The sequence below is a fragment of the Leucopleurus acutus genome (assembly GCF_964270905.1).
Source record: "Leucopleurus acutus genome assembly, chromosome: 2".
NCBI lineage: Eukaryota > Metazoa > Chordata > Mammalia > Artiodactyla > Delphinidae > Leucopleurus > Leucopleurus acutus.
This window is the reverse complement of record NC_139143.1, coordinates 125,366,864-125,392,249: the sequence shown is the minus strand read 5'-3', so window position 1 is coordinate 125,392,249 and position 25,386 is coordinate 125,366,864. Positions and strand designations below refer to the sequence as shown.

Below are 25,386 nucleotides of genomic sequence, written 5' to 3'. Positions count from 1 at the left end.
AGATTGACTTCCACTTAAATTCCTATTCCCAATGGCCCAGACATATAGTTACGAAGGCATGTGGCCCAATCGTGTGTGAGTGCCGACCACACGTTTATGACCATCACCAGAAGGGCCAGCATGTTTGTATTCTAAGATGTGTTGTTCTGTAGAATCAGAATCTTAAGGCTTTTATAGAAATTGAGTCATTTAAAAACAAAATTTATTTATTTATTATTTCTTTTTGGCTGTATTGGGTCTTCATTGCTGCGCGCGGGGTTTCTCTAGTTGCGGCGAGTGGGGGCCACTCTTCATTGCGGTGCAAAGGCCTCTCACTGCGGTGGCTTCTCTTGTTGCGGAGCATGGCTCCAGGTGTGCGGGCTTCAGTAGTCGTGGCACGTGGGCTCAGTAGCTGTGGCCTGTGAGCTCTAGAGCGCAGGCTCAGCAGTTGTGGCGCATGGACTTAGTTGCTACAGGGCATGTGGGATCCTCTCGGACCAGGGCTAGAACCTGAGTCCCCCACATTGGCAGGCGGATTCCTAACCACCGCACCACCAGGGAAATCCCTAGAAATTGAACCATTTTTAAAGGAGGGGAAAGAAGCCAGGAGATGAGAGGAGGGAATGGGCTATCGACTGAAGAACCTGCACAACCTAAACGTTTTGAGTTGTTTCATTCGGGGACCTTACTGAGCACTATAGCGGAGGAGAGCCTCTCAGATAGCTCTGAGGAACTGCTCAGAAGAGGTAAGGGAGGAGCCAGGATATATGGGTGTTTTTGTTGGATAAAAACGTATTATGGAACATGAAAAGATTACTGCTAATCACAAAGGACAGACGTCTCAAGTTAATGATTGTAGTGCTTTCCTATGTAGGGGAAGATGCAAGAGTCTGAGTTCACTGAAATGATTCCTTAGATGTGCATCTTAACTATCTAGGGCCAGTATCCAAATAACAGAATGCTTCCTTGTTTTCTCCATCCTGAATTCCCCTCAGGGCACACCATCCGGGGCAGCTGCGATGGCTGATGGCTTGATCCTTGTAGAACTGGAATGGTAGGCAACATTCCCCTTCCTCAGGGTCCAACTTTTCTTCTCCCCGATCCATCCGGAGGGCAGGTGGCTGCTCGGTGGGTTGCAGGTGCAGCTCCTCTCTGTGGAGGAGGGCCCTGAGCAGGCGGGGCCTGGCGGGAGCGCCTCTGCCATTGGCCCAGCCCAGGCTGCACCTGCCCGGAGCCGGCAGGCCCATAGCACAAAGTCCGCGGGCCCAGGCCAAGGAGGCAGCAGTCCGTGGCAGTGCAGGTGGGTCCCCGCCCTCGGCCAGGCAAGATGCCCCTGCGGCTGCGGAGAAAAAAGAAATTCAATACCAAGGAGACCTCCCGGCTGGTGGAGGGCGAGCAGACTAATGCGGCTGGCGGCAGCCTACCCAGCCTCCCGGCGCCCACCTGCAGGCTGGTTTTCCACACGCAGCTGGCCCACGGCAGCGCCACGGGCAGAGTGGAGAACTTCTCCAGCATCCAGGAGCTCTACGCCAAGATCGCGAGCGTGTTTGAGATTTCGCCGTCGGAGGTAAGCGCCGGGGGCTGGGGCTCAGCCTCTCGCTCCCTCTCGCCGCTTCTTCCACCGCCCCGCGCAGGTTTAAATCGGCTCCGGCTGGTTGAGCTGCGCTTCCCGGATCCCGAAGTCGGAAGCGGGGTGGGGTCCGCGGCTGTGAGCGCCCCAGGGGGAGCGAGAGGGCCTTACAGGGAAGGGAAGAGGTAAGTCCCAGGACTGGAGAAAGTCACACTCTCCAGTCTCTATCTGGCCTCTGGGAAACCCGGGACGACCTTTCTTCCTCATGTAAATGAGCATGCTCTAGTAACCCGAGATTCAGCAGCTTCGGCGCCTTCCCAGCGTCGAGATCTGGCTCGGCAAATTAACACCCTTCACTTTGTCTGGACTTTGCCCTCCTGTTTCCTCTGCAGGGGTGAGCGGGCCACGCTGAGCATCTCCGGGATTGGCGGGCTAGGGCGTGCCTTCCGGGTGATACCAAACCGAGCCCCATTTTGACCTGCATATATCATGTCACATGTCATCAACGCTTTGGTATTTCCGGGAAGCTTATTATTCCAAGGGTGGATAACTAAGAGAGTTATACTAAACTATGCGGGACTAGTTGACAAAAATTTCAGAGGGAAAAGCCCCTCTAAATTTTACCCCATATCCTTGAAAAGGGACTGAAATTTGCTTTTATTAGATCGATAGCATGTGTGCCAGGAACTGGAGTTTGTTATAGGGTGATTTCCAAAGCCCTAGTTTAGGCGGACATTTATGTGACCACTTTTATTTATACTTTCCCAAGCTAACTGCAAATGCAGGTGTGAGAAGTCAGTCCAAGAAAATATTTTGTCCATATTTCAAGGAAAAGCACAAGACCTTGTTGCCCTGGACTCCTGAGAGTGCAGAGAGCTGCCTTTGGGTGGCAAAGAGCAGCATTTGGCTATCTATTCTTTAATGTTGTTTATCAGGTCAGTTCAAGCGAAATTGAGGTCAAGACAAAATTCCAAGAGGAGATGAAAGAGATCTTGAAGCTAACCTTTTATTCTTTCAGAGTTCCCAGGCACTGAGGGGGCAAATCACAGACCCATTCTATGAATTATTTAGATTGATATAGAGTATTAACAATAATACTTCACGTTTGTATAGGACGTTTCAATTCAAAAAGCACTCTTGCAGGAAAAATGTTATTTGATCTTCTCTAAGAGAGGTAGGTGGCAGAGAGTTCATTGGGTAGTTAAGGACAGGATTTGGAGACTGACAAACCCCACTGTGGATCCAGGCTCTACCACTTACTAGCTGGGTGGCCTTGAACAAGTTTAACTTCTCTCAATTTCAGCCATTTGTAAAATAGAGATAAGGATATCTACCTTGAAGGGTTGTAAAGACTGGAGTGCAAAGACTGGAGTGCATGTGTAAACCTATCAGATTGCATTGGTGTATGGTCAGTGCTTTACAAATTGTAACTAATATCATTAATACCTAACAGTTAAATGAGTGGGCTAAGGTACAATGTGTCTGGCCTTTGGCCAAGGTCACATAGCTAGCAACAAAAAAGCTGGGCCGTTATTTTAAACTTGGATCTTCTTGTTTCTAAGCTAAGTGAGCTAGTTAGCATTCTTAACTGACAACTTTAAATATCTGTCCTGTAACCAGGGACTCCAGATTTATTTACTTTGCATTAAGTCTTCCTCATCATAATGGGATACTATTTTGAGTTCTAGATGCATGACTTTACTCAATCCACTTAATCCCTGAGAAGTATTATTATTATCCCTACTTCACAGATAGGAAACTAATGCTTTGAGGTTCAGAAAATTTTCAAAATTACATATAGTAAGTGGCAGATCCTGTGTTTATTTAATTAATTTATTTATTTGGCCATGCTGTGCGGCATGTGATATCTTAGTTCCCCGACCAGGGATCAAACCCATGCCCCCTGCATTGGAAGTGCAGAGCCTTAACCACTGGACTACTAGGGAAGTCCCAGAGCCTGAGTTTAAACCCAGGTTTTTTTTCTGGCTCCAAATTCCATGAAGTTATATTGCTTCCCAAGTTTTCCAGGGTGTCTCAGCAATAACTTGGCAACCACGTTCAGCATTTTAAGTTTACAATGTGCTGACTTGCATTAAAATTTCAAGATAAACATTAGGTATTTTGATGTGCTTTATCAAAGTTCATACATTTTTATAAACCTAGATATATATATTAGTATGTTTATGCATATAATCAACATTAATGCAGGTTTTCCATCTAGACTAAAAAGAGTTAAGTATATTCAAGGTAAAGTATTGATCATCATAGTATGTGTCAAAGTATCTAAATAGTTACTTTTTCAATGAATGAATGAATATTTTTTGGCTGCATTTGGTCTTCACTGCTGCACGCGGGCTTTCTCTAGTTGTGGCGAGCGGGGGCTACTCTTTGTTGCAGGGCGCAGGCTTCTCATTGCAGTGGCTTCTCTTGTTGCAGAGCACGAGCTCTAGGCGCACGGGCTTCAGTAGTTGTGGCACGCAGGCTCAGTAGTTGTGGCGCACGGGCTTAGTTGCTCTGCTGCATGTGGGGTCTTCCCGGACCAGGGATTGAACCTGTGTCCCCTGCATTGGCAGGTGGATTCTTAACCACTGCGCCACCATGGAAGTCCTCAATAGTTACTTTTGAAACGAGTAATTTATTAAAATAAAATGTACACTAGTGAGATACCATTTCTCATCCCATTCCCCCAGCAAGAGGAATAGTGGTATAAACTTTTGAGATGTCAGTGGGGAAAAAACAAAAATTTACCCCCTTTATATGACTATATCAGAAGTCCTACCTTTTCTTTAGAGAGGTGGCTATAAGGATACAAATGGCACTGTATGAAGAGCTGTACTCTTTCTGCTAAGGAAAAGAGGGAAGGAGTTGGCCTGACCTGATGGCAGGGAGTCTGTAATGTGTCCCTGGCTGTGCGAGGCGTTTAAGGCTACAGGGTGGTCATTCCATCCTCACCATATCACTGAGGCAAGGAGTCTTCTCATTTTGCAGTTGAGCTACATGAGGCTCTGAGAAGTCAAGTAGCTTGCCCAGAGTCACTGGACTCATGTGTGGCGGAGTCGGGATTCGAATCAAGGTTTCCTGGTTCCAAGTTCATTGCATAGCAGCTGTGGGATTCTTGGTAACTATATTCAGATTCCAAATACAAACCGGCAAAACTTCTTTTTTAAACAAATGATCTTTTCAAGTAAACCCTCAGACTCAACCACCAAAATACTTACTACCTCAAAAAGATGCTGTAGTGAAACTGATAATTATGGATTTCACCTATTTCCTGGTTTCTGAAGGAGGAAGTTAACGAAACCTATGAATCACTTGCAGGGTGCAGTCTGTACTCATTACCTTGAAACAGATGGCCAATTATGCAAAAATCCCTTACAGCTGATATCATTTTTCTAAACAGCTAAATGAGCAATTCAGCAAACAGAAAAAAAGTAAATCTCATCTAAAAGAAGAGTTAAAAGAACAGTTAAGTCATAAATGCTGGGACAGTTTTACAAAACATTTGATACCATCTTTTAAAATATTCAGGATTCAGGGACTTCCCTGGCAGTCCAGTAGTTAGCACACCGCACTTCCACTGCAGGGGGCATGGGTTGGATCCCTGGTCAGGGAACTAAACTCCCGCATGCCGTGTACAGCCAAAAAAAAAAAGGAAAAATTTCAGGATTCCTGTACGAGTTGATTACTAAACTCTTGAGCTGTAGTCATAAAATTTGTTGAAGGGGCCTTTTGAATATTTTACTACTGTAATTGTTTGACAAGTAGTTTGTGTCATGACATATTTTCTTAATTCTCTATTATGTGGAAAGATTGTGGGGAAAGAGTGAATTTGAAAGAGTTTATTAAGAAATCACTTTTATAGCTAGATACTTGTCCAGAAGCTGAAAACTATAGATTTCAGAAATTATTAACTTCGATTTGGTTACATTAGTTTGTATATGTTGTGATACTAAGTAATTCATTGAATGAATGGATCAAGCAAGTACAGCCCCTTCTCTCTCAATACATAGAGCAGTCAAATAAAGCAGTGCACTGGGGAAGCAGAAGAGTCAAGAATTGTGATTTTAATTTCAAGCCAAACGTTCAACATGCAATTATGCTATTTCTCTTAAAAAAAAAACAACAAACCTTCTCTTGTCACCTGCCCCCATCTCTTATGCTATTACCCCATTTCTCCTTTATAGCAAAACTCAAAAGTTTCTGTCTCCAATGAGATATATTCTGCATCTCATCTCTCTGCTCAAGACTGATAGCTCCTCAGCTCACTTAGAGTAAAAGCCAAAATCCAATGATGCTTACAGGCCCTGTGGCCTCTCTAACATGCTCCAGCTAGTCTGGCCTCCAGGCTGTTCCTTGAGCTCTGGAGCCTTAGGGCTTTTGCACTGGCTGTCTTCTCTACCAGAACCTCTCCTTGGCAAAATGATCTTTTTTTTTTTTTTTTGGTTACGCCTTGTGGCTTTCAGGATCCTAGTTGCATGACCAGGTATTGAGCGTGAGCCCTCAGCAGTGAAAGCGCGAGTCCTAACCACTGGACAGCCAGGGAATTCCCAGAATGCTCTTCCTGAAGTTTGGTCTAATGTCATCTTCTCAGTGAGGCTGGTACTGATCATCCCATTTAAAATTACAGCACCCCCTAAAAACAAAACAAACAAAAAATGAAAAGAAAAAACAAACCTCCCCAAATTATAGCACTCCCTATTCCCTTTTTATAAAAAATAAATTTATTTATTTATTTATTTTTGGCTGTATTGGGTCTTCGTTGCTGTGTGTGGGCTTTTCTCTAGTTGCAGTGAGCCGGGGCTACTCTTTGTTGTGGAGCATGGGCTCTAGGCACACGGGCTCAGTAGTTGTGGCTCGCGGGCTCTAGAGCTCAGGCTCAGTAGCTGTGGTGCACGGGCTTAGTTGCTTCATGGCATGTGGGATCTTCCTGGACCAGGGCTCGAACCCGTGTCTCCTGCATTGGCAGGCAGATTCTTAACCACTGTGTCACTGGGGAAGTTCTTATCCCCCTGTCTTGACTGATATAAATGACTGCTGCTCCTTTTACCACCCACAGTTTTAGCTTTGACAGTTTTCCCCACCTTGTAGATAGTTTTATTAAGATACTGAGTCATAGACTTGTCCCCAGTTCCTGACAGCAAACCTATGCTGTCCTAACATCACCTAACACAAGCCCAAATCTTTTCTAATGCCCTCTTACTCAGACCCTCCCCCACGGTTCTCCATGGTGTGCTGCCTCCTTGTTGCAAGGAACAGTAAACTAGAAATGAGAATTCCTGGTGGTTTTTGGCTGGAAGGCATTGACAGTTGTCACTGCTGGATTTCTACAATGCAGATTCTAAATGGTACCCTGAATATGGTTTCCCTGATTCCACCCATCCTCTATTTTTTAAAAAAAGTAATTAATTAATTTATTTTTGGCTCTGTTGGGTCTTCATTGCTGCGTGCAGGCTTTCTCTAGTTGTGGCGAGCAGGGGCTACTCTTTGTTGTGGTGCATGGCCTTTTCATTGCAGTGGCTTCTTTTGTTGTGGAGCATGGGCTCTAGGCACGCAGGCTTCAGTAACTGTGGCACGCAGGCTCAGTAGTTATGGCTCGTGGGCTCTAGAGCATAGGCTCAGTAGTTGTGGCTCACGGGCTTAGTTGTTCCGCAGCATGTGGGATCTTCCCAAACCAGGGCTCGAACCTGTGTTCTCTGCATAGGCAGGTGGATTCTTAACCACTGTGCTGCCAGGGAAGTCCCGCATCCTCTATTTTAATATTGATTCTCATCACACCAATCTCAAAAACCTACAAGGCTCCCTGTTACTTTCATATTCCTTTTGGGCTGCTATTAAAAAAATACCACCAACTTGGTAGTTTATAAACAAGAAAAATGTATTACTCACAGTTCTGGAGGCTGAGAAGTCCAAGATCAATGTACCAGCATGGTTACCTCTGGTGAAGGCTCATTTCCTAGTCCATAGCTGGCACTTCTTTCTCTGTCCTCATCTGGTGGAAGGGGCTAATGGTCTTTCTGGAGCCTCTATGATAAGGCACTAATCCCATTTGTGAGGGTCCACCCTCATAATTTGAGCAATTCCCAAAGGCCCCACCCATTAACACTAGGATTTCAACATTTGAATTTTGGGGGAGGGGACATGAACATTCAGACCATGGCACTTACAAATAACCCCCACCAGCCAGACAACGTCTCCTAGTCCTGCCTGCCTCTTTAGTCCTGCCCTGTGCCTACTGCTCCAGTCTCATCTCCTAACAGTCCCCTTTTGATTCCAGAATGTTTAACTGTTTCATTCCTCTATGCCTTTTCTCATGATGTTCTCACTTCCTTGTTCTGGTAGCTCCTACCCACCTCTCCAGTCTCAACTGTCACCTCCTCCAAGAAGCCTTCCTTGTGAATCTGCCAATCTAGATACGTTTTGTTCGTTTGTTTTTTTTTTGCTGTACGTGGGCCTCTCACTGCTGTGGCCTCTCCCGTTGCGGAGCACAGGCTCTGGACGCGCAGGCTCAGTGGCCCTGGCTCACGGGCCCAGCTGCTCCGTGGCACGTGGGATCTTCTTGGACCGGGGCACGATCCCGTGTCCCCTGCATCGGCAGGTGGACTCTCAACCACTGCGCCACCAGGGAAGCCCTAGATATGTTTAATACCCAGTACTGCATGATTTTAACATAGCATTAGCACACTGAACTGAATTTAGTTACTTATCTCTTACTGAGGGCTGGGAGAGTTTTTTCCCTTAAAAATCTCATTTCCAGAGTTGCTAGATTGCTTAGTTGCACCATAAAAGTTTAATAAATAAAAGTAGATGGTGGATCCGGTAGGAGATGAAGCTGAAGATGTAAACAGCAGTGAGACTACAAATGTCCTTGAAGCTATATGGGTTCTATTCTGTAGGCAGTAAGAGTAAACCAAGTATTTTTCAGCAGGGGAATGACCCCTGACTGGTGTTTTATAAAGTTGAAACACAATCGACCATTCCTTTGCTATGCTTCCTTTATAAAGTTTAGTTTAAGTTAAATAGGATGGTATTTTCTGGAATTGCACAGTACCATCTGAGAAGTTCTAAATATACTACAATCATTATGTATGCTTACTATCCCTCATGAGCATCAGCCTCTGTTTTCTATGAAAAGCTCAAGTAAAAAACAAAACACCAAAAAATTCCCCCTAGAACCGTGACTCATTTTGAGAAGTGGGAGGACAGTCTCACCAGCTGCCTTATAGACCTCATTGCTCTCAGGAAGATAAGAAATGGGTAAGACTGTTGATTTGTGTGCTGGAGATCCCCCCCAAGTAGGTATGTGAACAACTCTAGAATCAAGTCTGAACCCCTCCCCAAGCCTCTGCTACCTCATAGACAGATGGTGTCCCCTTTGCCGTCCCTCACCTACTCCCACCCCTCCAGCCATCCTGAGTGGACATGGGAGGCTCTTGCAGGTTGTAAGAGATGGAGACACTCAGGTTACCTTGGACAACGTGTATGTATGTATTTGTTAGGATGTATGGGGAGGTGAGGAAGCCCAGGATCGCCTCTGTAGCTGGGCAGTCAGGTTCCGTGGACAACTGGAACGTCACTCATGCTGTCTGGGTGAAAGCAGTAACTTAAGACTCTGGAGAACCAAGAGCAAGTCCAATTGCTCTTCCCCTTCCCTCTCAACCTGTCTCCCTACTTCTTACTGTGTTCTTGACTGATTCCCTCTTTTTATCCTTTGACTTTGCTCCTTTAAGGCCCCTATTGCCTCCTCTCTGTCTTTTAGTCCTTTGCTTCTGTACTTTCTGTGCGCCCACTCTGTCTCAAACTTGAACTCCCTGAGAGTGAGTCTCTGTTGTTGAGTCAGGGTACAGGACAGGTGGGGCAGGCCCCTTTGGCTTGTGGGTCAGGGCTCGTCTCTGGTCCAGTGTGTAGGTGGTACTAAGGCGGATGAACAGTGGATAAGGAGTCCTGTTGGAGAGGACAGTGGGCAGGACAGATCGTCTGAGACTTCTTGAATTAGGGATGTGGCAGACATCTTCCACGGCCTGTAGAGAGCATGAAACTATTCTTGGTTCTCTGACATTTATCTGTTGTTCTTCTCTTTACCTGGAAATCTTTCCCCTGTTCTTTCCCTGTTAATTCTTTTAAAGGATAAACTGAGGCATATTTAAATTGAGTATGTTTGAGCAAAAATTGATTTGGGCAGTGGCAAACCAGGAGGGGTTAGGAGTGCTCAGCAGACAGGAGTTAGGGGCAAGGTTTTTCTAGAGGAGATGTGGAGGCAAAGTGAGGAAGTTATTTGATTGGCTCTAGCTTAAGTGGTTGCCTTATTTGGGAAAACCTACTTGGCTGCTTGTGATTGGTTGTCCTTTAGGTTTCTTAACGTTGAGGCATTTGCTGGCCTAGGTTTTGGTTTGCTTACCTAGGCTGCCAAGTTCATTAGAACCCTCTCAGTCTAATGGCCTCCTTTAAAAATTAACAACTCCTACTTATGCTCAGGCGTGTGAGTCAGTACTCCAAGAATGCAGGTTTCTGGGCCCCACTTCTACAGATTTGGGCTAGGGCCTGAAAAATGTTGGTAATTTAACTTTTCCCTGGTGTCCTTAGGCAGTTGGTCTGTCATCTGTTGGCAGATATGTTTTTGGGAACCACTGGATTAAATGAGAAGATCCAAGGTCTTTTCTGGTATGAACGGTCTTCCAGAGCTTGTGCACTCAATTGAAAATATTGGAGTGTCATTTTTATGTAAAAAGTATTGAAATGCATACAAATGTTACCAACTGCCTATCTCATGGAGCTTACAATGTATAGGAGTGGTGGTAAGAGTAAACTAAGGCATATGAGTAAACAAGTATGTATATGCTGATAATACAAGGTGGAATATGAAGGATGCTGCCAGAGATACCAAATATGCAGGTAGGGATATGGTAGGCAGAGATCAAAGAAGAGTGAGATGGAATTTGATTGAGAAAATTGTGGCAGAGCCCCAAAGGTATTGAGCTGTGTGTACCTTTACTGCTCAGTGTACATACCTAGCATGTAATTTTGATTCCACAAATGCAAAACTGTAGTTATACAGGAAAGTGTGGTAACAAACTAGAATAAAGAGAATGACTTCAAATCAAAGACTGTTTTTTAAAAAATTATTTATTTATTTATTTGGTTGCGCCGGGTCTCTGTTGTGGCAGACGGACTCCTTAGTTGTGGCTCGAGGGCTCCTTAGTTGTGGCATGCATGTGAGATCTAGTTCCCTGACCAGAAATCGAACCCCGGCCCCCTGCATTGGGAGCGCGGAGTCCTAACCACTGTGCCACCAGGGAAGTCCCATATATATATATATTTTAATATTAATATTTATTTATTTATGTGCCTGTACTGGGTCTTAGTTGCGGCACACGGGATCTTCATTGCCATGTGTGGGATCTTTAGTTGCAGCATGCGGGATCTTTAGCATGTGGGATCTAGTTCCCTGACCAGGGATCGAACCTGGGCCCCTGCATAGGGAGTGTGGAGTCTTAGTCAGTGGACCACCAGGGAAGTCCCCTCCTCAGTGTTATTAATTGTAACCTTCCTCTCAGGTCCTCCTCTTTCTTTCCACCTGTTGGCTCTCAGTTAGTGAGCATATCCATGATGTTTGACCAAAGACCACCAAGGGAAAATGGCTTTTGTGGTTTTGTTTTATTCATTCACTAAATTTCCTAGCAGAAATTACTCTCTGTGAAGCAGAAGTCCACAGAGGAGCTACATAGTAAATGTTATTTAAAACCAATTTTTATTTTATTTTTTATTTTAATTTTTTTAGAAATTGGTGTCTTTATTTTTCTTTATTTTTTTTGGCCATGTGGTGCAGCATGTGGGATCTTAGTTCCCTGACCAGGGATTGAACCTGGACCCCCTGCACTGGGAACATGGAGTCTTAACCACTGGACTGCCAGGGAAATCTGCCAATTTTTATTTTAATTGAAAAAATAATATATGTACATAGTAAAAAATTTTAAAAAGTGGATAACCACTTTTTTGTGTGTGGGGAAAAAAGTGTGAACCACGGTTCCCTAGTCCTCTTTCCCCAGAAGCATCTGCTTAGGCCACTTTCTTGACCATCATTACAGAAAAATAAAATTTGTGAATTTATGAGTGTGTGTTTGTGTGAAAGTAAATGCGTATCTGTGTAAGTGTAAACCTCCCTTCTACTTTTAACAGATTAGGAGCATACCATGTATCTGTTCTGTACAGTTGGTAGTAGCAGAAGCAAAGAAGTGGACCTAAGAAAAAAACATTGAAGCCTGGGGATGACAGAGTCACTGGGGTCCTTTCAGGGTCACAGAGGGCCATCAGAATGTCTTTCATGCTAGGAGAGCTGACACTGTGTCTTTAATGGCAGTGAGCCAATTTTTAGTAATTTCTAAGAAGTCTGTCTTCTGAGAAGGTTTCCTGTGTTTCCTTATAATAAATCCCCATCACCTAAGGTAACCAAAGGTATTCATTTTTTTTATTGAAGTATAGTTGATATACAGTATTGTTTCAGGTGTATAACATAGTGATGCACAATTTTTAAGTTATATTCCACTTATAGTTATTGTAAAATATTGGCTATATTCCTGATGTTGTACAATGTATCCTTGTAGATTATTTATTTTATATATAGTAGTTTGTACCTCTTAGTTCCCTATCCCACTCTTCCCCTCCCTCTTTCCCTCTCTCTACTGGTAACCACTAGTTCTTTCTCTATACCTGTGAGTCTATTCATTTTTGTTATATTAACTAGTTTGTTGTACTTTTTTAAGAGTCCACATATAAGTGATATCATACAGTATTTGTCTTTTTCTGTCTGACTTATTTCACTTAGCTTAATACCCTCCAGGTCCATCCAGGTTGCTATAAGTGGCAAAATTTCATTTTTTATGGCTGAGTAGTATTACATTGTGTGAATATACCACATCTTCCTTATCCATTCACCAGTTAAAGACACTTAGGTTGTTTCCACTTCTTGGCAGTTATAAATAATGCTGCTGTGAACATTGGGGTGCATCTAAAGCTGTTTCTTGAAAGTACGTATTCAGATAAAGTAACTAACAAATACCTTTGGGCTAGATACTTGCTGAGATAAAGAAAAGAGGAAGCCAACAAAGAGTGGATGACTGTCACTGTTTCTCTGGATTGGGATCTAAAAACTGCTTTTTTCTCACTGTCTTAGAAACTCTAGCCTTTCTGTTTGGGGTATGCTGAGTATTTTGAAATTTTGGTGATTAAAATGTGGAGTATGAAGTTGAAGCTTGGACATAACTAATACCAGGGAGGTCCTATGGCTTCTACAGATAAGCGAAAGGGAAGAAGGGACCTTAGACCTTGTCAGTGATAGAATATTTGCCTTTTAGGAACATATCTGACCCCCAGTTAGTAGTGGCTAAACAGGCCCAAGATCCAGCATTCAGAAAGTGTATTTGCTATTGTATAAAAATCTCCCTGGAGATAATCAAACTACGTGTAGAGGAAGAGTTCCAACTTAAAAAAAAAGAAAGGCTAGAAAGGCTAAAATCCAGATCTACATCTCAACCTCTACAGGTTCTTAAGTTACAGTGTTAACTTTAAGTAGTCTTAAAGGGATACACAGTAACAAGGTTGAGGAAATGATAATTCTGTACCCATTCCTGGAACAATTTACATATCCATATATTGCATTAAGTAGTAGTGTTTGTAGTAGTGTTTGTGTGATTGATTGGCATTAACAACGTGTTCTTCATGATCCAGGGCCAGAATGTAACTTGAACCTCCTGAACCTTTTCACATTTGATACTAACAGTGTGTTCTGGGTGTAGTTAGGTATTAGGTACAGATCATGATTTGTTACTCCCTTTCTTCTTCTGTATTCTTTTTTAAAAATTCATTTACTTTTGGCTGTGCTAGGTCTTCATTGTGGCATATGGGATCTTTAGTTGTGGCATGAGAACTCTTAGTTGCTGCATGCATGTGGGATCTCGTTCCCTGACCAGGGATCAAACCTGGGCCCCCTGCACTGGGAGCGTGGAGTCTTACCCACTGGACCACCAGGGAAGTCCTTCCTTCTGTATTCTTTATACTTCCCCCTTCCTATCTTAATTTTCCTGCCTTCTGTAAAGGTAAGTGGGGGAGGGAAGCATAGCTTGAGCATTGAGAAGGGAATTATTGTTGAATACCTATCATTACCACTTAACCTGTGCTACCTTGTTTGAAATAGCAATTCTTAACAGAGCCCCCAGAAATGGCTGTGATTGATAGATGAGGCAATTGGAGCTCAGAACAAAAATAAACTACTCTGGCTTTCCTGGTGGTGCAGTGGTTAAGAATCCGCCTGCCAATGCAGGGGGCACGGGTTCGAGCCCTGGCCCGGGAAGATCCCACATGCTGCGGACAAAGTAAGCCAGTGTGCCACAACTACTGAGCCTGCGAGCTACAACTGCTGAGCCTGGGCACCACAACTACTGAAGCCCGCATGCCTAGAGCCCGTGCTCTGCAAAAAGAGAAGCCACCGCAATGAGAAGCCTGCGCACCGCAATGAAGAGTAGCTCCTGCTCGCCACAACTAGAGAAAGCCCATGCGTAGCAATGAAGACCCAATGCAGCCAAAAGTAAATAAAATAAAATAGATTAATTAAAAAAAAAAAAGTAAACTACTCAAGGGACTTCCCTAGCAGTCCAGTGGTTAAGGCTTCGCCTTCCAATGCGCAGGGGGTGTGGGTTTGATCCCTGCTCGGGGAACTAAGACCCCACGTGCCTTGGGGACAAAAAACCAAAACATAAAATAGAAGCAATATTGTAACAAGTTCCATAAAGACTTAAAAAAAAAAGTAAAGTACGCAAATCATGCAGTCCAAAGAGACGTCTTCTGTCTTAGGTTTGTCTGACTCCAAAGCCCATGTTCTTTCCTTTACACAAGTGGTTCCTAACCTTATTGGACCCAAAGTTCCCCTGTAATAACAAATATTTTGTGGCAACACTTTTACTTATCCTGAAATAAAAATTTAAACAACAATACCTACCTATACACGTAATTTTTAAAACTATTAGGAACAAACATGGATTTCAATGCAAATGCTTGGGAAAACTATCTCAGAAGACATAATGAAGCAGTCAGTTGCTTGTATTTACCTACTTACAGTGAATACGTTTGGATTTGAAAAGAATAAGAAAACGAAGAAAAAAAAGAATAAGACAATAGTCACTTGATTGTTGTTAACTCCTTTCTGTTACCTTTTGTTATCTAAATATTTGTAGGTATTCATAGAACTATATAATGAATGTAACAATAATAGGAGCAAATGGTATAAATGTTTCATGTTAAATTCAAATAACATGGACAACGGTGCTGTCAGTGACTTGATTTTCTGAAATGATGAACAACTCTTGATAAGGTTCTACACAAACAAGAGAATATATATATTCTCTTCCCAACATGAATCGCTAGTAGGACATTTGAAAATCATCAGAATTAGGCTCACCAGGCTGAGCCTCTCTGAGCACTAGAGTTCATACCATATCCCTGCCTCATCCCCTATCTCTGCCAGCGCCAGTGGTGTACATAATCATTGTAACAACCAAAAAAGCTCCCACAAGATTTCAAAGTTTTCCAGTATCACCCTACCTGCTGGCAACATTGCTTTATGCCAGTTTGCTTGAGATTAATCACTTGCTCTAAGCTGTGAAGTAAGGATGCAAAGGGGGGCAAAATGGGAAAGCAACAAGAAGGGAAAAGCCGTAGAAAGACCTCTTGTTTTATACTTACAGTTTTAGGATCAGTGTTATAGGATTGTAATTATACAAAGTGAAACATGGCTGGTTAATTTAGTGAGATTCCAAGCTTTTGCAATATCTCAAAGCCACACATGTTGCTGTGGCTATTTCACAGGCTTATAGGGTCCTATGATAGATGGAGAGTCAGGGTGGCATGACAGCAATGCTTTACGTCAATCTGATGGGGAGATGGGTTTCAGAGTAGCGTGGTGTGCCCCGAGTTTGATGCTTGGAGGTGCCACCGAGTGGCTTCAATTTTCTCACCTGGAAAATTGAACAATGGAATTGAACCTGGAAATGTACAAATAATACCTGGCTTATAGGAGTGTCGCGAGAACTGAGTGAAATAGCATATTAGGTATCTAGAACAACGGTTCAATAAATGTTAGTTCTCGTTCCCTCTTTTCCTCAAAAAAGATGCTTTTTAGGCAATTTTTGAGTAATTTTTTGGTAATTTTGTCTTTTTAGTTTTTCTATTCTAGACCTGTACAATTTCAGTCTCCTACTTTTTGCCTAATTCCAGAAAATAAGGAAAGCAAATTTAAAAGTTTATCTCTATACATGATCCTCAAACTAAGCTATCTCAGTGTGGAATTCTGTGTTACAAGTAACTAACGTGGACTCTTCTGACAAGGGCTTCTTCAATAAAGTTTAGTATAAACCTAATAAACTATTTCAGTCAACACAGTCAAAGATCTCAAACTTGAAATATTAAATATACAAATTTATTCAGAATTATTTTGCAGTGCATTTGTCAATGCTTATTTCTCTTGAACTCTTATTCAAAAGAGTTATTTCAAAAAGAACTCTTTAGGAATACCCATGTTTGTGTCATATCTCTAGACATATCTGTGACAGAATTTTTCTCAGCATGGAATTCTATTATTCTACTCCATTCTCCCACTGAACATTTAGAGCTCATTTTCAACTCTCCCCACACTTGTTAAATCTCCTAGAATCTTTTTTTTAAAGTTAGTTGGAGATTTTAAAAAAGTTTTTATTTTTAAATTTTTTATTTTTTAAATGTCTTTATTATTATTATTATTTTTACAGTAAGTCCTTGTTGGTTATTTATTTTAAATATAACACTGTGTACATGAGTCTCCTAGATTCTTGTTTTTTATAATGAAGTTTTTTTTTTTTTTTAATTTAAATTTATTTATTTATTTATTTTTGGCTGCGTTGTGTCTTCATTGCTGCTCCCTGGCTTTCTCTAGTTGCAGTGAGCAGGGGCTACTCCTCATTGCGGTGCACAGGCTTCTCATTGTGGTAACCTGTCTTGTGGTGGAGCACAGGCTCCAGGCACGCGGGCTTCAGTAGTTGTGGCTTACGGGCTGCAGAGCACAGGCTCAGTAGTTGTGGTGCACAGGCTTAGTTGCTCCGCAGCATGTGGAATCCTCCCGGACCAGTGCTCAAACCCGTGTCTCCTGCACTGGCAGGCAGATTCCCAACCACTGCGCCACCAGGGAAGTCCCTCCTAGATTCTTAATTGTGCTCAAGTCACGGACACTGACTTCCAAGAAGCTTCTGGGGAAGATTACTTACATGCTAAGGGATAGAGGAAGAACTCTACCACTGCCTTTCCTCAACATGCCAATCATGTTTTTCCTTTTATCCCATGTTGTCTAGTCTTATCATCCTGAAAAGGGAATGTGCTTATTTGATCTGCTTAGTAGAAGAAGCATTATAAATAGATGGCCATGTAACTTATATTTCCTGCCCAGACACTTCACAGAGTGAGAAGGAAGGTTGTAATAATTACTCTGGGACAGCAGCGGTGAACTAGGATCCAGAGTCCCTCTAATTATAGAAAAGGAGAAAAAAAAATGCGATGTGAGAAAGTTTATCATACATTTGCTAATTAAGCACGCACCACACACAAGCCAGTTTCCTAGGCAGTAAGGAAGGTTTTGAATGGTAGGCATTTAGGGAGGGGGTGGGGAGAGGAGGGTGTGGGCATAAAAATAGAAGCAGGTAGTGAAGGCACAGCGTCAGCTCTAAGCTCGGAGCCAGGAGATGCTGGTACTCCTCGTCCTGGCTCTGGCTTGGTGACACATTCTTGGGAGTGAGGATGGAGTCCTGCCAGCTTCTTCGGGAAGCTTCCTGACACTGCTGGGTCCTCCTCCCCTCTTCTCTAACTGCTCTGTCTGCTCCAGTCGCAGGAGTCCTACAGGCAGGAAGGGCAGGAATGTTGGCAAGCAGAGGGTGGGAAGAAGCTGCTTGGGAGAGTGGGGAGCCCGAGCTGGTCATAAACCCCTGGGAGCAAAGGTGAGAGGCTCTCAGCCAGGGCTGTGACTAAGTGTCTCCGATTCTGTGACAGGATTCTATTCCTGGCAACTCCTCTCCGTGTCTTCGTGGTCTCTGTTCTTGGAGCTGTCTACCCCTGGGGTGGGAGGTGGCTTGAAATTGAACAACCTGAACCTAGATGAATCTTCACAGTCTCCAGACTCTCGGCTAACCTCCCTTGCGTCACACCAGCCCCACCCATGGGTGAACTTTTCTATGCTTCTCAGGCTTTCTAATCAATAAGGGTCTAAGGCGGTCACTGAGTTTGCCTCCACTCCCTCACCCCAACCCTTTGTCACCTCTCATCTAGGGAACCCTATAGTACATTTTCCTTTGTCCCCTCTTGCCCTGTCACTCTGCACTATGTTTTTCTAACATCTTTCAGGTGTCCTAGTTTAGAATAAAAATCAATTGCAATCTTTCACTCCCTCAAGTTGTTGATAGTTTCTTGCATGACCCATTTTCTTCATAAAGTGCTCATCTCTTTCTGTCAGAATTTCTGTTCTGGGGAATAGGAAGGAATAGACCACCCTCCTGCATCACTCCCGTCTTGACCCCTGAGTGGCTCCCCATGCTTGCTTTCCAATTTTTCATGATTTATTTGGGTACCTTTTATTTAGTTAGTTATTGAAATATAATTCATTTACAACGTTGTGCCATTTGGGTGGATTTTAAATATCACATACCTTGTAGACATTTCATTGTAAGAGTTATAATAAGTCTGCTTCCTGGTTAATATGAAGAGGGTGCTTGCTACATGAGCACTCTGCCAAACAAATTTTAGAATTTTGTTTAAGGACCCTTTGGGGATATAATAGCTTTTTAAAAAATAATATAATTTATATTTGTATATTTGGTAAACTGGAAAGTTTAATCACAGGTCTCTTTACTAATAATAATTTATAATGTTATGTCTCACAAACCATTCTACTGCATTCTCGGATGTAAAATGTCTCCTATTATATCGAGTTTCTCCTTCCCTTTTGAGGTTCTCTTCCATCTTAAGTGTCAAACAAGAGGATGCTTTTAAGAAGATAAGTGGTTTAAAAAAAAAAAAAGAAGATACGTGGTTTAGAAACCTGGAAAATTTGGGACAGCACCTGACAAGGGGAACAGCAGTGATTTATGATGTCTTTCAAATTGGCATGTAACCTTGCAGCATTATTAGACCAGGCTAAAGCTCAGATATCTCCTCTGACCTGAATTATAGTTTGGAAGAGGATGGATATATATAGCTACACACATTTGATTTATCTTACTCCTCGGGTTAGTGTCTCGGTGTAATGTCCACAAAAGCAAGACTAAAACCTATCTCTATTCTTTTAACCTTTTCCTGTTTCAAGAATTGCTTTGAGATTGCCTTTCTTTGTTATGTGGTTGCTTTGATTAGATTTCATTAACAAAGGAAAACGTTCTTTCTGTTACTCTGGGAAGTCATTTGGTAGATTAAAAAATGTGATTTGATTTTGGAGGAGGGGATAAAATTATTTTTGTCACATTATTTTGCCCATTGAAAACACTGGGAAAAAAATGTAGTTGTACCAGAGAAGGAACAGTACAAAGGATGATTCACCTTTTATTTAAGACTTGCCACTGCTGACCCAGGACAGCTAATTTAGAAGTGAATCATTTATAGAAAGTTCTACATAGTTCCGAGGCAGGGCTTTGTACGATATCCTCATGAAGGTCTAAATAGAGCATACAGTATCAGGTTTCTAAATATCTGTCTTGTTGCCAATTTTATATCTTTTCCAAACTGAAACTTTTTTTCTAGATGACTGTAGCCATTGACAAGGTGAAGGCAAAGGCACTGGATTTATAAAATAATGTATATTTAAAAAAACAAATCTTAGAAATTTGTTACATGTGTTATACTGGGAAGATAATAGGCATGAGATCTTAAATGTCTGTGTTTTGTTACATTCATTTCTTTGGGTTATGGTCAGTTTTAAAATTAACTGGAAGAAATCATTTAAAATTACTTATTTTACAGTAAATCAAATTAAACAATGTATTAATATTTTGATATTTACTAATCACCTAATACATTTGACTTTAAAAAATTTTTTATTTTAAATTTATTTATTTATTTAATTTGTGGCTGCATTGGGTCTTTGTTGCTGTGCGTGGGCTTTCTCTAGTTGCAGTGAGCGGGAGCTACTTTTTGTTGTGCAGGCTTCTCATTGTGGTGACTTCTCTAGGCGTGTGGGTTTCAGTAGTTGTGGTGCACGGGCTCAGTAGTTGTGGCTCGCGGGGTCTAGAGCTCAGGCTCAGTAGTTGTGGTGCACGGGCTTAGTTGCTCTGCGGCATGTGGGATCTTCCCGGACCAGGGATCAAACCCGTGTCCCCTGCGTTGGCAGGTGAATTCTTAACCACTGCAACCATTGCACCACCAGAGAAGTCTTACATCTGACTTTTCAAGTCCAATTACAAATAGCTCCTTTTTGTAAGCTGTCTTCACTCCTTTTAAGAAGTGGATGGTTTAATAAATAAACAGTGTATTTGTCTCCATAAAGAGCAAAAACTTTGTAGTCTCTGCCTTCTAGGAGTTTTAAGTTTAAAGCCAAATTTATATTTACATCACAGCTATGGTATCATGGGGTTAGAGAAAGCACAAAAGTCTGAATTCCAGTTTTGTCTCTGTCATTCACTAGCTATGTGACCTTAGACAAATCATGTAAGGGGGTTTGAGCTGGTTTTCTCTTCTACACAGCATGTAGTGATGCTTGTCCTTATGACCTGATGCACATGGATTAGCTGAGCTAATGCTTTAGGAAGTGATCAGTAACTTGGATGTCTCTATGTAGATATTAGGTGTCAGAGAGGCAACGTTGTAGGGGAAAGAGCTTGGAACTGGACAAGCAAGGTTGGAGTTATATTAGCACCAAATACTACTTAATCACAAACTATTTTATCTCTTTAAATCTTTATGTTCTAATCTGTATAGTATATGGGTATAGTAATAAATATCACATAGAATTTTTGTAGGATTAAATGAGGTAGTATGTGAAAATACCTGGTACACATAAGTGATCAATTAATGTTTATGAGACCTTAATTTTTATTTTATTTTTGTTTTTCCAGACCTTTATCTCCCCAGTTCCTTCACTTACTGCTCTGATAGAAGTGGGACCCAGTCTCCAAACTGTGTAGAGCTGAGAGGGCTGAACAGGTGTCTCATTCCATGAATGTCATTGAAGAATTGTTTGAGTTCTAGAATTTCCTTTATACAACACATCTACCATATATTTGGGGGAATCATGTAGGATGAGACTCTCAGCTTTTGGGAAGAGTTTTGAGTCATATAATTCTGTCACTCTGGCTTGCCTAGAGTTACTTCCTTCTGTTCAAGCACACAGGGTAAGTGGGTGATCTTTTCTCCTCAGTAATTATTCTTAGTTTCAGGTTGTTCTTAATTCCTGCTATTTTAAGGGCAATTAACTAAACGGAAGTAAAATCTTTTTTCTCTTTTTGAGAAACAGTCTGTGAGGCTTAGATAATAAGAATAACCCAGATAGGGCCTTGGTCATTAACGAAGAAAACATAATCCAAGTGGTATTCTTGTGTATAAAGATGGTGGTATTAACTCCTGATGAAAGTATGGTTTAGTTAATTACTATGTTTATTATTATCCACTTTCTCTTTATTTTCTATAATGACATTGATATTTCTATAATGCTTATTTTAGAAAAATATAAAGAGTTAGCAAGGTTCTTGGTAGATTGAGATGTAGGAAAGTAGTTGTATTAAAATATTTAGTAACACTGTTATTTTAGATAACCACAGGAGATAACTATTCTAGTTGCTTATATTTATTTTTAAAAATTAATTAATTAATTAATTAATGTTTGGCTGCATTGGGTCTTTGTTGCTGCATGTGGGCTTTCTGTAGTTGCGGCGAGCTGGGGCTACTCTTTGATGTGGTGCGTGGGCTTCTCATTGTGGTGGCTTCTCTTGTTGTGGAGCATGGGCTCGAGGCATGTGGGCTTCAGTAGTTGTGGCACACGAGCTCAGTGGTTGTGGCTCGAGGGCTCTAGAGTGCAGGCTTAGTAGCTGTGGCGCATGGGCTTAGTTGCTCCGAGGCATGTGGGATCTTCCTGGACCAGGGCTCGAACCCGTGTCACCTGCATTGGTAGGTGGATTCTTAACCACTGCGCCACCAGGGAAGTCCTTAGTTGCTTATATTTAAAATCACATTCCAAATACTGTAATGCAAGCCACACAAGCCCATAATTTCTTCCAGAGATCTTTGGAACATGTGGAATCTTGGGCCAGCTCAGTTCCTGTTTAAGGAAAGCATTAAACAAAAGGTTGGAAGTGGACTTCCTGGAGTTTTAAAAATGAATTAGATGTGTTTTTGGAGAGATTTGCAACCTGTGTGTGGGCTAGAATATCTTTTGAAGCACTAATGACAAATGATTTATTTAACCCTATTCACCTAGCACACTCGTGGCATGTATAATGCTGCCATCAGAGAAAAAGCAATATTAATTTATATTAATGGCTCTATACAGTAGTTCAGACTCTTATCATCCTGGCCGTATTGAGTTTCTGGGGAGAATAATCACAACCGTGTGATGAGAACTGAAAAATAGCTATTGAAATATAAGTGCAGGGTAAGAATACTGTCATGAGTTACACTCAACAAAAAAAGTTGAAGGATAATGTAATTTATGGGGGAACGTGAAATCCATCCTGGTTATGACATTAAAAAGGAGCAAAATCTAATTTTCAGGAAAAGTAATGCAATTTAAGCTGTCAAGCATAGGTGTAAATATTATTCAAGAAGCACCTGTATTCCAGGAATAATACTAATAATAACCTTTAGAGCTTTTTAGTTTAAAAAGCACTTTTATGTATAGTCTCTTATTGAGTTTTAGTAACAGCTGTGTGATGTAGGCCAAGCTTTACTAATGCCAGGATGTACATGAAGACCAAGGAGGTCAAATGACTGAGCTTACTGAGAGCACAGAGTGGGGACTAGATCCAGGTCTCTTACCTCTTAACCCATTGTTTCCTTCTTTCCTTTACTTCTATTTTTCTTTCTTTTTCACAACCATTACAAGTATAACATAGCTCCTCTCTAGATATCCATTTTGCTGATACTGGAAGTAAGGGGAGCTTTACTTTATGCTTGAAATTTTTTTTTTTTTTTTGCAGTACGCGGGCCTCTCACTGTTGTGGCCTCTCCCGCTGCGGAGCACAGGCTCTGGACGCACAGGCCCAGCGGCCACGGCTCACCGGCCCAGCCGCTCCGCGGCATGTGGGATCTTCCCGGACTGGGGCACGAACCCGTGTCCCCTGCATTGGCAGGAGGACTCTCAACCTCTGTGCCACCAGGGAAGCCCAATGCTTGAAATTTTTGATAGGATATGAAATTAGGATAAGAATGCATATCACTTCAGTGCATTAAAAGAAACATGATTCACCATAGACCTCAGAGTTGTCTTTTTTTTTTTAAGGATAAAATGAGACAGTAGGTAGAAAGAACTTTTAAACTGTGAATTATAGGGAGTTCCCTGGTGGTCTGGTGGTTAGGATTTGGTGCTTTCACTGCCGTGGCCTGGGTTTAGTCCCTGGTCCAGGAACTGAGGTCCCACAAGCTGTGGAGTGTGGCCAAAACCAAAACAACCCCCCCCCCCTGTGAATTATGAAGATCCAAAGATAATGATTCTATCAGTTAGAAATCTGTTAGTTGAAAGCAACAGAAAATCCAACCCACAATGGGTTGGTGAAATTATTGGCTTGTGTAACTAAATATTCTGGGATAAGGCTGTGTATCAGATAGGATGTTTTCAGCTGCAAGTAGCACAGAGCTAGTTCAACTGCCTAAGACAAGTAACTTTCTGTTTTACATAAAAGAGGCATAGTGGGTTCCAGAGCTGGCTAACAGAGCAGCTCACCAACGTCAAGGACCTAGGTTCATTTGAAATCTTTGCGTTCTTGGCATTGATCTCTTCCTGCGTTGGTAGTAAGGTGGTGGTGGAAGTTTCTAGATCACATACAGGTAAGGGAACATCCAGGGGAAGAGGGGATTGTCTTTTACTGTGTTTGTTTCTTAGGAATGAAAAAATACTTCCCTGAGGCTTCCTGGACATCTTCCTCCCATGTCTTGTTGGCCAGGACTGGACCACATGCTTACTCCTAAAATCACCACTTCTACCAGTCTAAGCCTTATGCCTGTAACACAGGAGGTGAATCATTTTCCTCCAAAGCACACACGAAGTATAGCTACCTGATATCGGAAGATTACCTTAGGAGGTGAAAGGGGTGGACAACTTCCAGTGTCCATTACTGACTGTCTTTAGGTGAGGCTGGATCTAGAGGCGCTGCCCTTCTCCATGTGCCATCTTTGTCCCCAGGGTCAGTCTTCTAATGTTGAAGTGACAGCTGCAGTAGTTAGACTTCACATCAGAGGGACAGAGACACCTCTCTAGGAGCTTCTGTGGAAAAGAAGATTCCTCCCCAGAAACCCCAACAAATTCTTTCTTGTATGTTATTGGCCTAAGTTGGATTATGAATTAGTCATTAACTGATTTAAACCTAACTATGATTCATTTCTGATGGAACTGAGGATGGGTCACTCCTACCCAAGCTACCATATGGCTTAAAATGAGGAATGAAACTTGAGGGGGAAGGGGAATGGGTACTGTAGATATTGATGTCCAGCACAATAACAAATCTGGCCTCAAAGGGCAATAGCTTTCTCTTTCATTAAACCACATCTCCTATAAATCATGGTGACAGGCACGCATTAAGACAAATATGACAATAAGATGAATCCTTACCTGCTAAAAGTTTACAAAGCAGCACATGGTAAGTTCCACAACAAATGTATGAAATTTAATAGGTATATAGAAGGTGAAGGAATAACATTAGCTTAGGGTGTTACTAGAAAATGTAGTTTAGCTAGACTTTATTGGATGCAGAAGATTTTGACAGATATGACTGGGTTTAGAAGTTGAGTTTAAGCTATGGCATTTTTGGTCGAGGGAATGACATGTATAGTTATATGGAGATGGGAAAAATACAAAGTATAAAATTGCTAAAGACATGGGATTCTAGAACAGAGCTGCCTAATATGGTAGCTGCTAGCCAGATATAGATATTGAGCACTTTAAGTGTCACTAGTCCAAACTGAGATAAAATGCAAGGGTAAATATACACCAGATCTTAAAAACAACAACAAATGCTGGAGTGGGTGTGGAGAAGAGGGAACCCTCTTGCACTGTTGGTGGGAATGTAAACTGATACAGCCACTATGGAGAACAGTATGGAGGTTCCTTAAAAACCTAAAAATAGAATTACCATATGACCCAGCAATCCCACTACTGGGCATATACCCAGAGAAAACCATAATTCAAAAAGACACATGCACCCCAATGTTCACTGCAGCACTGTTTACAATAACCAGGTCATGGAAGCAACCTAAATGCCCATCGACAGATGAATGGATAAAGAAGATGTGGTACATATATATAATGGAATATTACTCAGCCATAAAAAGGCATGAAATTGGGTCATTTGTAGAGACATGGATGGATCTAGAGACTGTCATACAGAGTGAAGTAAGTCAGAAAAAGAAAAACAAATATCATATATTAACGCATTTATGTGGAACCTAGAAAAACGGTACAGATGAACCAGTTTGCAGGACAGAAATTGAGACACAGATGTAGAGAACAAATGTATGGACACCAAGGGGGGAAAGCGGCGGGGCGGGTGGTGGTGGTGGTGGTGGTGTGCTGAATTGGGCGATTGGGAAAAAAAAGACTTAATAAAAATGTAAACTCTCAATTTCATTTTAAAAAT

At 42.0% G+C, this 25,386-nt stretch overlaps 1 protein-coding gene across 1 annotated transcript in view; it reads left to right on the top strand.

Moving 5' to 3' along the window:
• Positions 1-1,306: 1,306 nt before the first annotated feature.
• The window catches only part of GIPC2 (GIPC PDZ domain containing family member 2), a gene marked incomplete at both ends in the record, with an annotated part of 86,844 nt that continues 62,764 nt past the window's right edge, over positions 1,307-25,386 (top strand). The window contains one exon of the mRNA XM_082863377.1: positions 1,307-1,546. Within this exon, the coding sequence (XP_082719503.1) occupies positions 1,307-1,546 (240 nt within the window). The remainder of the gene's footprint in view (positions 1,547-25,386) is intronic.